Source organism: Ctenocephalides felis, unplaced genomic scaffold (assembly GCF_003426905.1).
Source record: "Ctenocephalides felis isolate EL2017-DRISC unplaced genomic scaffold, ASM342690v1 CF-g0.4_SCAFFOLD_01170, whole genome shotgun sequence".
Lineage (NCBI taxonomy): Eukaryota > Metazoa > Arthropoda > Insecta > Siphonaptera > Pulicidae > Ctenocephalides > Ctenocephalides felis.
This window is the reverse complement of record NW_020537324.1, coordinates 35,340,822-35,357,057: the sequence shown is the minus strand read 5'-3', so window position 1 is coordinate 35,357,057 and position 16,236 is coordinate 35,340,822. Positions and strand designations below refer to the sequence as shown.

The 16,236-nt window shown below is 28.8% G+C and overlaps 4 protein-coding genes across 5 annotated transcripts in view; 2 read left to right on the top strand and 2 right to left on the bottom strand.

The window, feature by feature from the left end:
• Window positions 1–10,250, top strand: part of LOC113367146 (mediator of RNA polymerase II transcription subunit 8-like) — an 11,945-nt gene extending 1,695 nt beyond the window's left edge. Inside the window, 1 exon segment of the mRNA XM_026608776.1 lies at window positions 10,242–10,250. Coding sequence (XP_026464561.1) covers window positions 10,242–10,250 — 9 coding nt within the window.
• A 1,044-nt stretch (window positions 10,251–11,294) lies between these two features.
• On the bottom strand, window positions 11,295–12,026 carry LOC113365692 (DNA repair protein SWI5 homolog). Its single transcript, XM_026607207.1, has 3 exons — window positions 11,661–12,026; window positions 11,478–11,577; window positions 11,295–11,368 (listed from the first exon to the last, which is right to left on the bottom strand). The coding sequence occupies exons 1-3, from the start codon at window positions 11,753–11,755 to the stop codon at window positions 11,315–11,317; spliced, it is 249 nt and encodes an 82-aa protein (XP_026462992.1). The 5' UTR covers window positions 11,756–12,026; the 3' UTR covers window positions 11,295–11,314.
• A 30-nt stretch (window positions 12,027–12,056) lies between these two features.
• Window positions 12,057–13,908, top strand: LOC113365689 (mediator of RNA polymerase II transcription subunit 8-like). Of its 2 annotated transcripts, none has more exons than XM_026607204.1 (5): window positions 12,057–12,221; window positions 12,297–12,542; window positions 13,273–13,369; window positions 13,462–13,535; window positions 13,602–13,908. In XM_026607204.1, the coding sequence occupies exons 1-5, from the start codon at window positions 12,057–12,059 to the stop codon at window positions 13,785–13,787; spliced, it is 768 nt and encodes a 255-aa protein (XP_026462989.1). In that variant the 3' UTR covers window positions 13,788–13,908. The 2 variants fall into 2 exon arrangements, with proteins under 2 accessions (XP_026462989.1, XP_026462990.1); XM_026607205.1 differs by having other exon boundaries at window positions 13,462–13,538; window positions 13,602–13,787.
• A 92-nt stretch (window positions 13,909–14,000) lies between these two features.
• Window positions 14,001–14,492, bottom strand: LOC113365691 (U6 snRNA-associated Sm-like protein LSm8). The gene has a single exon (XM_026607206.1). The coding sequence runs from the start codon at window positions 14,384–14,386 to the stop codon at window positions 14,096–14,098; it is 291 nt and encodes a 96-aa protein (XP_026462991.1). The 5' UTR covers window positions 14,387–14,492; the 3' UTR covers window positions 14,001–14,095.
• Between the last annotated feature and the right edge of the window lie 1,744 nt (window positions 14,493–16,236).

Below are 16,236 nucleotides of genomic sequence, written 5' to 3'. Positions count from 1 at the left end.
TTTTTTTGAGGAAAAAAGACTTTTGAAGAAAATTTATTTTGAAAATATTTTGGAAATTCTGAACTTTTTTCAAAGCAATCGTACTGCTTTAACTGCATAGAGACGAATATCGAAGCGCGTAAGCGCCGCGTCTCCGTCTTACGGATAAACATACGGACCCATAGGAATGTAAACTAAATACTTATTGTTAAAATCTCTATAAAATATCTCATAATTTGATGTGCATATGTCTAATGATCATTTTTGACCGCCAAATGTCATTTTTTTTTTACTTTTTTCTTGCCTTCATGAAATTTGATCAGTTCTTTATCTTATTAATACAAGTAAAATGTTTTTTGTATTATTCAAATTGGACGCTCCGTTCTCTTAAAAACTGAGTTACCGTTTTTGGCACTTTTTGCCTCATATCTTCGGAACGGCTAGACCTGCCTTCGCCAAAAACTAATCAGCACGTCTCCTTATCAATACGAATCGAATGTTTTTTGAATTATTCAAATCGCTTCATCCGTGTTCCCGAAATCTTCGACGAAAATTTGTATCCGCACACACACATACACACCAAAATGTTCAGAAGGTTATGAAACGTAAAGATATATAAAAATTTCATTTTCAATTTTTTTGCGATTACTATGACTTGCTCTACGGGAAGTTATTAATATTTAAAACTATTAATAATAAAACATACATAAAAAATATATTTCTTATTAAAAATAGCTGTTTGAAAATAGCACTACTGTGATGAAGTTACGTAAAAATATATACCAATTAAAAGTATGTAAAATGCATAATCTGCTATATCAATATGATAAAAATATATAAATAATGTATGTGATTAAATGCAAATGCTCTATGATTTTTAAATAGCATTCCGTACATTTTAATTCGTAATCTGTTAATCGATTTATATATATATTTTAATATTACACTATTTAATTAAATATCACAATTAATTATTAATTTTATTCGGAACTTTTTATCACTATTATTATTTTATGCATGCAAATGACTAACTTGAAGATCATAATTATATATTCAATGAACTATGTAAACTACCAATGTAGCATCGACTACTTTTTCTATATCTGGTGAAAGAAACTTTTTTAAAACCAAAGTTTTTTTATAAAAAAATATTTAACTATGATTAATGTGATGAATATAAATCGATTTGTCGAACACATGATTTTCGGATACTAGGGATCAAAATAAGATACTTTGCCAAAGAAACCATATCTTTAGAATGAATTCTGATACCCCGATTGCCCCAAAGATTGGGTCAAATTTTGAAAAATCCTGTTTTGGCTCATTTAAAGCGCCCCAATAGTGTCTAAATGTACGACCGATCGCCACTAACTTTTGAAGGCCGATCTACTTTTACACTAACTTTTGTCAAAAAGTTTTTTGTGTGTATGAATTAATGTACGAAAAAAATGGTTTAAAAAAACATTTTTTTATTGAGTAAAATACCAAAAACCATAATTATTTGCAATTTTTGTATGGGTGATTTCTAAGGCGAGGTCCGAGGAGGTAAACCATGGGCATGGGTGGATCGTCCTTGCGAAGTTAGTGGGGACACAATTGGAGCACTCTAAATGGGTCAAAACGAAATTTTTCAAAATTCAACCCTTATCTGTCCCGGTCAATGCACGGGACATCAGAATTCATTTTAGATGTGTGTTTTCTTAAGCAAAGTATCTTATTTTGATCCCTAGTATCCGAAAATCATATGTGCCTAAGCGACTTTTAAATCGACCCTCTCTAATGTATATATATATATATATATATATATATATATATATATATACTTGTATACCCGGCCACGCTTTGTTGTGGCTTTTAATAAAATTTGCTGAATATATTTTATTTAATCTTTTTTATATTGATATTTTTGCTATGTTGCTTAAGGTGGTTACATAACCTGTATTTGCAATAGACTTGATTTTTTTTGCGAATTATTCAAAAATATTTATAATTTTTAGCTCTTACGTATTTCTCATTATTTCATATTTCTGTTTAAAAGAATTTTTTTTAATAAATTACCAAAAATATAATATCTATTCTTTAAATTCTTATGTCTGGTATATTTTTATAGTGTATTTGTTCATACATACCTATAGCATGCAAATAAAATAAAATTGATTATTTATTTATCTTATTATAACTACTTTTGTTGTTTATTTATTTTATTTTATTTCGTTTATCTATTATTATTTTAGCATGTTATTTATTGTATTTACTTTGTCTATAGTCACTAGTCAAAAATGAAAAAGCTTACTACTAAAGTAAACTTTTAGAATTGGTAGTTAATACTTATATAATAACAAAATTACTGGATGTCTATTTATTTATTTTTAAGACAGATTGTAATTAACAAAGAGAAATATATATATATATATATATATATATATATATTATTGCACTCCATAGTTTTTTATTACCACTAATAACAATACAACAACTGTCAGTATATCAATTCACAATTGGCAACATAAAAATACATAATTTTTATTTATTTATGTAAGAGATAATAATAAATTCTCTGTATTGTAATAATAATACTATTACAAATGTTACCATCCGTCTTCATAGTCAATAAAAACGCATTATTCAAACTCATTCATTTAAATTGTTCGTAGATCAAACGGATTCTACGACTCTACGATTTCTCGTAGAACTGTCAAAAATTTTGTAATTACCAATAATATAATATTTCGGCTATAAATTGAAATTTTTATGATTGCCTACCGCCCAAGTTGGATATAAATGCATACGGTGAACAAATCAAATTTAAAATTGGTACAGTAGTTTAGGCTACCATCGCGGACAAACAGTATGGCTCCAACTTTATTATAGATAAGAAATATATATATATATATATATATATATATATATATATATATATATATATATATATATATTTGTTCAAAGTGAAACATTCTTGAATGTTCATAATTGAACTATTCTTATTTTTTTATTTCGACACTGTATATGTGTCATCATTCAACAAGTTTATATTAGAGTAAAACGTACAAAATTAAAACATTGTGTAATCGACAAGAAAAAAAACTTCAAAATAAAATTCGAACGTGGGCTAGCACCAACTAGTCCCGGGTTCGCTGTTCCTCTACCGCAGTAGCCAGACATCAGGTAACTTTGATGTCAAATTTTGACTTGAGGTTATCTCAAATATAGCCTCAACTGAAAATCGCACCTCGTGGGTATAGTTGCATATTTATAATAACTAGCTATAAGTGGAATTCTGTCCCAAGGCAATTAAGGCATCGTGCCTTAAGGCAAATTGCTGGAACTTCCCGTACCAAAAATTATTATTTTTTTAAAAAAGATTAACATTTTTGAAAAAAATTTACTTCAAAAAAATAAGATTTTTGACAAACAATTAGACAAATAATTACTTTTTTTTGAAAAAAAAAAATTTTTTTTTATTTATTTTTTTTTTTAATTTTTTTTTTTTGAAAAAAAAATGTTTTCTTTATTTTGACATATTTTGAAAGATCTAAACTTTTTTTCAAAGCAATCGTACTGCTTCAACTGCATAAAGACGAAATATCAAACCGCGTAAGCGCCGCGTCGACGTCTAACGCGTAAACATTGGTACGGAACCCATAGGAATGTAAACCAAAATTATACTTATTGTTAAAATCTCTATAAAATATCTGATAATTTGATGTGCATATGTCTAATGATTATTTTTGACCGCAAAATGGCATTTTTTTTTTACTTTTTTCATTAGATCTCCGAAACCGCTAGATCTGCCTTTATGAAAATTTGATCGGTTCTTCACCTTGTCTATACAAGTAAAATGTTTTTTGAATTATTAAAATCGGGCGCTCCGTTCTCTTAAAAACTGAGTTACCGTTTTCGGCACTTTTTGCCCCGTATCTTCGGAACGGCTAGATCTGACTTCGCCAAAAACTAATCAGCACGTCTCCTTATCATTACGAATCGAATGTTTTTTGAATTATTCAAATTGGTTGATCGGTGTTCCCGAAATCGTCGACGAAAATTTGTATCCGCACATACATACATACACGCACACACACACACACACATACATCCATTTTTTTTAAGGTATGCCAAAATATTCAGAAACCTTTAAAATGTCGAGAAATGCAAAAATTTTCATTTTCGATTTTTTTGCGATCACTATAACTTGCCCTACGGGAAGTTAAAAACGTCAGCAAATAATTCAAGTGTAGTTAATTAGTCATAATTGAATTGGACAACTACTGGGTTGCCATGCCACTCATTCAAAAATCCATGTAATAAAGTCAAAACAGTTACTGACTGTGCTAAGTGTGACAGGTTGCAATTAAAAAAATGCAAAAAAAATTATAAAACTAGCTCTAAGTGGAATTCTGTCTTAAGGCAATTAAGGCATCGTGCCTTAAGGCAAATTGCTGGAACTTCCCGTACCAAAAATTATTATTTTTTTAAAAACGAGTAACATTTTTGAAAAAAAAATTACTTTGAAAAAATAAGATTTTTGAGAAACTAAATTGGACAAAAAATTACTTTTTTTTGAAAAAAATTTTTTTAAAAATTTTTTTTTTTTTAATTTTTTTTTTTTTTTGAAAAAAAAAAAAATTTATTTTGACATATTGTGGAAGATCTGAACTTTCTTTTCAAAGCAATCAATCGTACTGCTTTAACTGCATAGGGACAAAATATAAAGCGCGTAAGCGCCGCGCCGCTGTCTAAAGCATAAGCATTGGTACGGAACCCATAGGAATGTTAACAAATTGTATACTTATTGTTAAAATCTCTATAAAATATCTGATAATTTTATGAGCATATGTCTAATGATCATTTTTGACCGCCAAATGACTCATTTTTTTACTTTTTCCTCCATATCTCCGAATCCGCTAGACCTACCTTCATGAAAATTTTATCGATTCTTCATCTTGTCAATACAAGTGAAATGTTTTTTGAATTATTCAAATCGGACGCTCCGTTCTCTCAAAAACTGAGCTACCGTTTTCGGCACTTTTTGCCCCGTATCTTTGGAACGGCTAGACCTGCCTTCGCCAAAAACTAATCAGCACGTCTCCTTATCAATACGAATCGAATGTTTTTTGAATTATTCAAATCGGTTGACCCGTGTTCCCGAAATCGTCGACGAAAATTTGTATCCGCACATACATACACACACATACATACATACACACACACACACACACACATACACACACACACACACACACATACATCCATTTTTTCTAAGGTATGCCAAAATGTTCAGAAACCTCTGAAACGTAAAGATATATAAAAATTTTCATTTTCGATTTTTTTGCGATTACTATAACTTGCCCTACGGGAAGTTAATAATAATTAACTTATATAGTTAGTCACATGTTTTTTAAATTTTAAATACACTAAATGTGACTAACTCAAGCATCATCTGCATATTTGCAGAGTTTAGTAGAATTTATTGTATTGAATCAATTTTTTTGACTAAGTACCTTTTTAAGTTTCATAAGTACGATAAGTCGATAAAAATTGTTTTGAAAATTTGTCAATAAATAATTTTTGATAACTGGTTATGGCAACTAATTTATTGAACTGCATATATTCAATGAAAAAAATAGTGCTGGCAACTTGAACAAAAATGTACCGCAGCCAAATAAACTCCTCTTCATAAATTAATCCCTTATGTTAACAATTTTTTAATATTGAAAACAACCTTTAAATATCGATGACCTTAACATATTAAAGCCTTACTTACCGCAAAATGAAGATCAAATTGTGGATTGTCTTTTATTTTTTACACATTCCAAACTTTTGTCAATGACAATATAATATTAATAATTTTCACTTATTTTATGTCACACTTATTATTATTATTATGATCGAAATTAATTTTAATTTAATAATTAATATTCGTTGTAACCTCATGGAAGTATCGGTCTTAACTACGCGGCTTTGTAACGATAACAATGTACAGCTCCCGCAATCGACATCCACATTTGATCGCGATGTTTGCGAATTCAAATACAAATATAAATTTGCAATAAATATTTGAAGTATGCTTTGTTCACTTTGTCTCATACAGTGCAGGTACCTAATTTATAAATTAGCTCTTTCGATTTATTCAAGATTATCTTTTTACAAAAAAAATAGTAACTGTGATGTATGGCATCGTGCCTTAAGGCAAATTGCTGGAACTTTCCGTACCAAAAATTAAGTTTTTTAAAAAAGATTTAATTTTTGGAAAAAAAACTTTTTATTTTGAAATATTTTGGAAACTTTGAACTTTTTTCAAAGCAATCGCATTGCTTAGCTGCATAGAGACGAAACATCGAAGCGCGTAAACGCCGCGTCGCCGTCTAACGTCCAATAACGTTACGGAACCCATAGAAATGTAAACAAAATTTATATATATTATTAAAATCTCCAAATATCTGATAATTTGATGTGCATGTGTCTAATGATAATTTTTAACCGCCAAATAGCATTTTTTTACTTTTTTACTAGATTTCCGAATCCGCTAGACCTGTCTTTCCAAAAATTTAATCAGTTCTTCATCTTGTCAATACAAGTAAAATGTTTTTTGAATTATTAAAATCCAACGCTTCATTCTCTTAAAATCTGAGTTACCGTTCTTGGCACTTTTTGCCTAATATCTTCGAAACGGCTAGACCTGCTTTTGCCAAAAACTAACCAGTACGTCTCTTCACCAATAGGAATCGAATGTTTTTTGAATCAGGAAATCGTTTAAACCGTGTTCTCGAAATTGTCGACGAAAATTGTATCCGAACACACACACGCACAAGGTATGCCAAAATGTTCAGAAACATCTGAAACGTAAAAATATATAAACATTTTCATTTTCGATTTTTTTGCGATTACTATAACTTACCCTATGGGAAGTTAAAAAATAAAGTTCCAATTAACTTATTCCCGTATTTTTATATATCTTTACGTTTCAGAGATTTTTGAACATTTTGGCATACCTTAAAAAAATGGATGTATGTGTGTGAATGTGTGTGTGTGTGTGTGCGGATACAAATTTTCATCGACGATTTCGGGCACACATTTATTGGACATATGTACATCAAATTATCAGATATTTTATAGAGATTTTAATAATGTGTACACATTTTGTGTAAATTTTTTGATTATCGGAAATTTCGATTTTTTTTTTTCAAAGCAGTCGCCTACGTAGATGTTTTAGAGATAAAATACCGAAGCGCGTAAGCGCCGCGTCTTAGCCTGACGGATAAATAATATAGATCTTGGCACAGAACCATAAAAATGTTAAGAAAATTACTGCTATTACAGAAAATTATTAAAATCTCTATAAAAAATTTAATAATTTTTTTTTTTTTTTGCATACTTTTATTGTCAATCAAAATTAAATACATTTTTTAAGACAATGTGATGTTGGTTTTAATGCATATAAGAGATTATCTCCTATGAGATATCTCTCTTTTATATTTTTATTTTTGACATTTATTTAAGGTCGAATGGCCATTTTTTTTTCAATCTGCGTGTCGGATATTCCTCGCTTAACTCTTTTAAATAAGTGTTTGGGTGACCTGGTAGTTTTTCATGGTATCTTTTGCTCCTTTCTTTTAACATTTCTTTAATAGTTTTTATTTTTAAGTCTTTATGTAGGGTGTCATTTGTAACATACCAGGGTGCGTTCACAATGCATCTTAAAATTTTTGATTGCATTTAATAATTTGATGCGCATATGTTGAATGATTATTTTTGACCTCCAAATGGTATTCTTTTCTACTTTTTTTGTTGTACCTACCTTTCCAAAAAAAATTATTTCAATGAATTTTTCATAAAGGAATTCAATTATTTTTTATTCTACATAGATCATACAATTATCTATAAGAACAGTAGAAGATTGATATCTTTCAAATACACGCTATAATTCAATTTGTTATTTAACACATTTTATTCTACCACGTGCTCTGAAAATATATTTTATCATTTCACTTACGTTTAAATGTCAACGGCGATCAGTACAAAATACACAGAACGGAATGTACACGGCGAGCACGGAGTGTACTCAATAGTGCGGTTCACTATTCCAAATTTTAATGATTTTTTATAATTAAACCACTTTTCAATAAAATAATTAAATATTTTAGCAGGTCAGTTAAGATCAGGAACTCTATAACCGAGCATATTTCTTCAAAATCGTCAAATTTAGCAATTAATTACGAAGAAACGTTCCGCATGTTTGAACAACTAAACGTATAATTAATTTATACTAACGTATAAATAATTAATCATAAAGAAAGGTTCTTTACCAAATACAAATCAGTATAATTCCTAATATTTTGCTAACCGTTTATAAATTTTTAACAAGATTCAGGATATTTGACTAAACGTAGATGACAAATTTGCACTTTTCTGTTTATTCTGAAAAAATGGCTTGATCTATGGTCGCAAAAAACTAATCAACCCAAGTTACATCAAACGACTCTTAAATTTTTCGGAAATAGGTGCAGCCATTTCAGTGTGCGTAGACGAAAGGTCAGGTTTTGGTTTACACCCCTACGTATTTAAATTATACACCTTCAGATATTTAAATAATTTATACGCACTTTTTTGAAAAAATCGGAATGAAGGACGTCTTTTTGAAAAAATCCGATATACCAATTTTTAACTTTGTACCTCACCTTATGGCCGAGATATCATTGAATAAAGTGGCCCCTTTTTCAGTTCAAATTTTGGTTTATGTTTATTTATCTATGGTTCACACTATCTTCTTATATCTATGCACACACTCAATTGCAGCACACATATTATTTTTACATTTTTGTTCTCAAACGATTCAGTATATCTTGAAACGTCGAGCAATACATAAAATTAGCAAATAATTTTTAAAACAGAAAAATGACGAAAAAAGTCTGCACAAATGACTTGCATTGTTTTTACTTGGAAGCTAATAAGTATATCATATCAAATATATGCACAATTTGCAAAATTGCCAAACACATGAAAGTCTTACTATTGATAGATGACCTTATTGCCTAAATTGAGTTTTTATAATCGAACGTTATAATATATATTAAATTACGATACTATATACTTACTTAAAGGAATATAAATATGTAATAACTATGGATATATCATTTTAGTGCCATAATTAGTGTAAATACTGTATTGATAAAATATTGTTAACTTTACGTAAGTAAGTTAATAAGATAAGTATAGAAATCGCAGAAAAATCGAAAATAAATTCTTTGTTTTTGAACATTTTGGCATTTCTCAGAAAAAATGGAGGCATGTTGCCGGATTTATAAATTTGGCCTGGGGTACTGACGAAAATTCCGCCCGATTTTTATGTCTTATTTTTCTAAAATTAAATAACTATTTGATTGCAGAAAATTTATCGCGCATTATATATACTTGTTCTATAGATATAATTTTTTACTTAATTTCCAAATTTTGCCGCCCTAAAAAATTTGCCGCCCTGGTCACTAGCCCCGACTGCCTCTACTGTAAATCCAGCATTGCATGTGCAAGTGTGCGTATGTATGTGTGAATACAATATTTTGTCGACGTTTTCGGGAGCGCGGATCAACGGATTTAAATTGATAAAAAAACAGTTTTCGTAAAACAGATTCGTATTTCGAGACGTGCTGATTAGTTTTTGACAATGCCAGGTCCAGTCGTTTTTTAAGATACGGTGCAAAAAGTGCCAATAATGGCAATTCAGTGTTTGAGAATACGGAGCGACTGATTTGAATGATTCAAAAAACATTTCACTTGTATTGACGGAATGAAAAATTTATGAAAATTTTTTGAAGACAGATTCAGCGGCTTCGGAGATCCAGAAAAAATGAAAAAATGTCATTTAGCCCTCAAAAATAATTGTTAGACATTCGCACACCAAATTATAGGATATTTTATAGAGATTTTAATAATAAGTACAAAGGGTATGGGCACATTAACCACCCCGGTATTTAAATAATTGTTTACAGGCTTGTTTATCGAACCTAGCTGGAAAAAATGTAAGACTAAATAATGTAAACTAAGTAATGTAAAAGTTTATAAAAATTCATTGAAAACTATTCAAGTTCTTAAATTATTCAACTTTTTCCATTGGCCAAATATAAATGGCACACCCTGTACTTTCCCTATATTTTTCATATGCATTTTCAAGCGCTTGATATAATAGTTATGGCTTTTTATTTACCAAAAACATATTAGTTTGAATCATTATTAAATTAATTAATTAATAATATATTATGTTATTTCAGTTCACATGAAATTCATAGAATTTCATTATTAACAAAATGTTGTTATTATTTATTATAGTTATTTTATAATCAATTTTAATACTTATATTGTGACTTATGTAGTAGTGAAATTTTTTGAAAAATTTTAATGCTTATTATGTTATATTAGTTTACATGAAAATGATGAAATTTTATTAATAAGAAAATGTTTTTATAATTAACTTCCCGTAGGGTAATCGAAATTGAAAATTTTTGCATATCTTAACGTTTCAGAGGTTTCTGAGCGTTTTGGCATACCTTAGAAAAAATGGATTGTTGTGTGTGTGTGTCTGTGTGGGTATTTGAGTGGGTATGTGTATGTATGTATGTATGGATGCAATTTTTCATTCACGTTTTCGGGCGCACAGATCAACCGATTTAAATGGTTAAAAAAATATTCGACTCCTATTGATAGGAATATGTGCAGATTAGTTTTTGGCTAAGGCAGGGCCAGCCGTTTCGGATATACGGAGCAAAGAGTGCAGAAAATAGAAAACGTGTTTTTGAGAGAACGAAGCATCCAATTGGAATGATCCAAAACATATTCAATTTGCAATGATGAGGAGAAGTAGTGATTAGATTTGTGCAAAGGCAGGTCCAGCAGTTTTGGAGATACAGATAAATATGCAAAAATGGCAGTTTTTGAGATAACTTTAAGTATCCGATTTGAATGATTCAAAAAAACATTCTGCTTGTGTTGACGAAATGATTGCTTTTGGGGAAGATTTTTTTGTTCATTTTCTTTTAATTTCAGAAAAATAAGCTTTTTTGCTAATTTTTTTTACGAATATTTTATTATGGTACGGGAAGTTCTAGCAATTTGTCTTGAGGCACGATACCCATACACCATACACCACTATTTTATTTTATAATCAATGACTTCAATATGGAGTGATTTTATACGGTGACTCATCTTGTAGTAGTGAAAATGTTTGTATCTCTAATAAACTAAGTAAAATAAGTGCCAATTATAGTATATTTCAAATAAAAACTACTTTCAAAAATATAAAAATTTATTTCAATGTCAAGAGTTAACTTAACGTAAATTTACAATTCTAATCATCTGTTGGTAAATTATATTGATTGTGTACAGCGGCCACTGTGACACCCTGAAATAAATAACAATTAATTAATTAAATAAATAAATAATTAAATCGATATATATTGTAAATAATGAATAATTTTCTAAAAACTGTTATATAATTTTCATTTACAAACCTTAATATTTGCCAAAGCTCCAATCATGGTTTGCGCGGCATCTTTCAAATCATTATACTCATGTAACAACTTCATGTATGTTTGTTTGTCGACAAATTGTCTATAGAAATATATTTTTTAAATAAAAAATAATAACAGCATGATGACTTATATATAATTTAGTATTGTTATTTATTAATTCACCCATTTTTCTGTTTATTCTGAAATTCAAGAATTTTCTGGTCTATTTCGGCTTCTTCTTTTTTGAGGTTATCAAATTGATCTTGAAAAGACTCCATATTTTGTGTCTTTGAACGTTAACTTAAAAATAACCACTTATAATATAAGCAATATATTTTTTATAACAAACAAAAAATAAATTGATAAGTCCAACTATTATCTTTATTTATTATTATATGCCATAATCACAAGTAGTTGAAAATTGTCAAATTTGACGTTTGGAATAAATGTTTCTCCTGCATGAAGTGGAGTTAAAATTGAACTGACTTTAAAAAAATGCTTTCGATGCTTATTGATGAAACAATACATATTTAGTAATATATTTTAGAGTGTGAAATATATAGTTGAAATAATTTAAAAATGCAGCGCGAAGAGAAACAACAAGAAGCAATTCTTGATGCAATTATTATGAGAGTAAATGAAATCAAAAACTCCATAGGCCATATGATAATGATTTTAGAAACTCAATATGAAACTATTAACTGGCCTTCTTTTCTGGACAATTTTGCTTTATTATCAAGTCATGTAAGTTTTATGCATCAAGATTACTCTATGCTAGATTATGTTATTAATGACCTCAAATATTTATATTATCAATAGCTTACAGGATTATCAAAAATTCTCCAAGTTGAAATGGGTCCTCAGTTGCGTAGCTTGACTGTGTTACCTTTGCTATTAATTCAAGATAGAGACGATGAACTATGCAAGCTTACTGAAAATCGTGTTCCAACATTTTCTCATGACTTAGTGCCAAATATGTTGAGGACAAAACCCGAACCAAGTGCTGAATTGAAAATGTTACAACTGGAGCAAAAGGCTGCTAGTTTAAATTATGACACTGCACAGGTAGATCGTACAGAATTATTTAAAACCTGTATTATGTGTGCCAAGAAACATGTTAAAGTTAAAAAATCTATAAGAAAAAGTTAAGATATAAAAGTACACTTTTATTAAAAGCTAGTATAGTTTGAAACTCAAAAAATGATCTTTAACAGATTTCAAGATAAATATGGTATAAATGTATTTATTATTGTTTTATGATACTCAAAATGTATTATGTAGTTTAATGAACTCACATGAGGACTTTGAAGTATCTAAAATAATCAAAACCATTTCTGAAATTGTATTAACAATTTTCATAATTAATCAATTCAAAAATTTATTCATTCTTCTATTGTTTATAAATTCTATCACAAATGAAAACTCTGACTGCAGTTAAAATGCTTTATTCACAGTAATTGCATTTTTAATTATAAACTTACATTTAAAATAGAATGAATTAATATAATTTAATTATAAGAGTAGTTTGCAAAATAATGTTTGTGACATTTTATACATTATATAAACTATACATTTTATCCTTCAGTATCATAATTCAAATTCAAATGAAATTCTTTTTCCCATATGTATTATTTAAAAAAAAAATACTTTTACAGTTCTTTTTGGGGATCAAATTCTTTTCCCCAAAAGTATTATTTAAAAAAAATACTTTTACAGTCCTGCATCGTTCACTTCAATGTATCATTTTATTTTATTTGTTCATCTTTTAGTAATTTTATTTAATTTCTTGAAACAGAAACAAGTGGCTCAGTATACAAAGGTAGTAACACACATTTGGGAAATAGTGAACAAAGCCAGGGAAGAATGGGAAGTTGAAGCATCTGCAAGAGGAGGTTTGTTTACATAGGAAAATTATATACAATACAAAATAAATGTATAATTATAGAGGTTAATAGATTACCGAACATATAATAATTAATTGCAGGAGCTCAACAAACAAGCAGTGTTGCTGACACAAATACACTAGTCGCAGCAGTAGGATTGGGAAAAGGTTTAAAGGTAGTAAAAGTAATTCTTGTTTTTGTAATATTTATACTTCTTAACAACACTTGTATAAATTATTAGATGAATATGGGTGGAAATGGATCTTCGGTAAGCCCAGCACCTGGCTCTGGAATGATGGTTTCCGGTGCTGGTCGTAGCAATGCTCCAATTGCTGGTCAGCAGCCGCAAATGGTTATGGGAAAAGCTCCTTCCGCAATTAAAACAAATATTAAAAGTGCAAGTCAAGTACATCCATATGGCAGATGAATTCTGTTGACCCATCATATAGATCATGTATATAGCTCATTGTATATATGTTTTTGAAGTTGCAAAAACTAGTTTTACAATAATGTGGTTGCCACTTTTGGTTGAAGCTCTCGAAAATGTGTGTACTGTTTAATTTATATTTGTCTCATTCATATAGCCTTAAGATAATTATATTTTTATAAATAATAATAAAATTTATATACTCAACTTCTGTGACTATTTATTAAATATTAAATAAGTCTACTTTGTACAAAAATTGGTATCTCTCAGAAATAAATTATATAATGACAATTTAAATATATTTCTTGCTAGTGGATGACTGCACTTAGTGGTTCTGCTCTAATATTGGCGAAATCTAATCTGCTATCTGTTGCTTCATCTATTTGTCCAATAACAGCAATATTATCTCCTCTTATTATATGGAGTCCTAGAACAACTTGTTCTATTCCAGAAGTAGTAGAAAATACCCTTTCGTGTGATTCGTCAAGTATTATGTTTATAGTTTGATCAAAGCCTTTCAAAGTTCCTATAAAGTTTCTTCCATCTGATGTAATTATAGAAACTACTTGGTTCACGTATTGTTCTAAACCTGATGCCATTTCAAAATCCTATTTCTAATTCAATTACAGTAAACGCTCGGCGTATTTAATTTTTAGTGGAGCTTAATTATAACCTATATTTACAATACTTCAACGCAACGGGCTCAAAATGCTATTTATCGTTAGGGCGCGAAGTTGGTTATGCCAAAACAAATATTCTGTAGTACTTCTCACTCATAGATGGCGGATAGATAAAGCATGCGTTAATAATCGTTTAAGCAGGGGAAATAATTTAAATTTAGATTTCTGTATTTTATGCCTCAACTTTAAATATATGTTTATTTGCGAGTACTCGCATATAAAAAAGATATAAATATTACTCCAATAATATAAAATGCAATTTAATTACCATTTCTTAAAAAAATTGAAAGTTATAATTTTAATTAACATAGTTGAACAACAATAAATTTGGTAAAGATATTATAAAAACAGGGTAAATATATATATATATATATATATATGAACAGGGTTTCCAAACCCAGGCTAAACCACCCGACCCAAAACCTGATACATATTGTGGTTTCAGCCAGGGAGTTAGTTAGTCAGTTGTAAGTTGGTCAGCTCTCTGGATAGATCAAAACGTGCCCCAAAGGTGACATTCTTGGAAATACCTTAATGTTCAATTGTTTGTTTGTGTTGTGTTGTGCCACAAGAAGAGGAAGGTCCGCCTGAAGAAGGTCAGATCACTTTTTCATAGATAAATAAGCACTTTTTATTAAGTATAGTTATTTTACCCATGTAGCTTTTTTGAAAATCGAAAATATATTAAGTTCTGGATAAAATTTAAATTAAATTACTTTTTTCTAAAACGTTTTTAAATGTTTTTAAACATAAAGTTTTCGTAACATTGACATTTTTGAATGCAAAGGTGGTAATTTAAAACTCGTATTAATTTATTTACTTTTTTATTAATTAATTATATAATAATTAATTAATAGTTAAATTAAAAATTAAAAAATAGGTAAATTATATAATAATAGAAACAGGATTCGCCGTGCGCGTTTGTGCAGTGGAGACCGGGCCATTAGCATGGCCAGACAACATATTTAATTAATATTATGCTTTGCCATAATATTATGTTTTTGCAAAAAAAAAAACAATTTATAAATTTTATATTTTCTTAACGTTTCAAGTCATTCTGAATCAAATTAAACAAAGTTTGAATAAAGTATACTCTTTTTTAATTATGGTAAAATGTATATATGTGGCATGTGTGCACATGAGTCGATTTTATGATTAGCAGAGAAATGTGAAATTTTTTGTTCACATTTTAGCCTTCAATTTTGAATTGATTTTATAAAATCAAACGCTATTTGAAAGATATTGGTTAGTAATCGCGTTTATTAATATTTGGTAAAGATGGGCCGGGCAATTTTTTCGTAATCACTTTAAAAAAATGATAATTTTTATAAAAAATGTTTTTCCGATAGATTTGTGGTCTAAAATAACGTAATTAATAAAAAGTGTTAACATTATTAATTTAACTGATAAATTGTATCAATTATTGTATAGTGAGAGCGAATGTCATTTTTCAAATGGTGAATATTTTATCTAAATAGCTAAATATCAATTCTTAATGATTAAATTGATCGGTTAGTTCATGCAACTTGCGGTTATGAAAAATTTTACTTAGAACTGATTAAAACATATGTTTGCTGAAGTCTTATGTACATAATGAGCCAAAGTTGATCACAATTGCATCTAATAAAAGAAATACCTCCTTTAGAATAATGATTAAAATTACGTATTTTACCTTTTTATTATATTTATCATGAAAATTAATAATTAGTAAAAATGAAGTAAGCCAATAATTTAGTTTCACCATTTAGTCGCTCTGAGCGCCCGAAGCG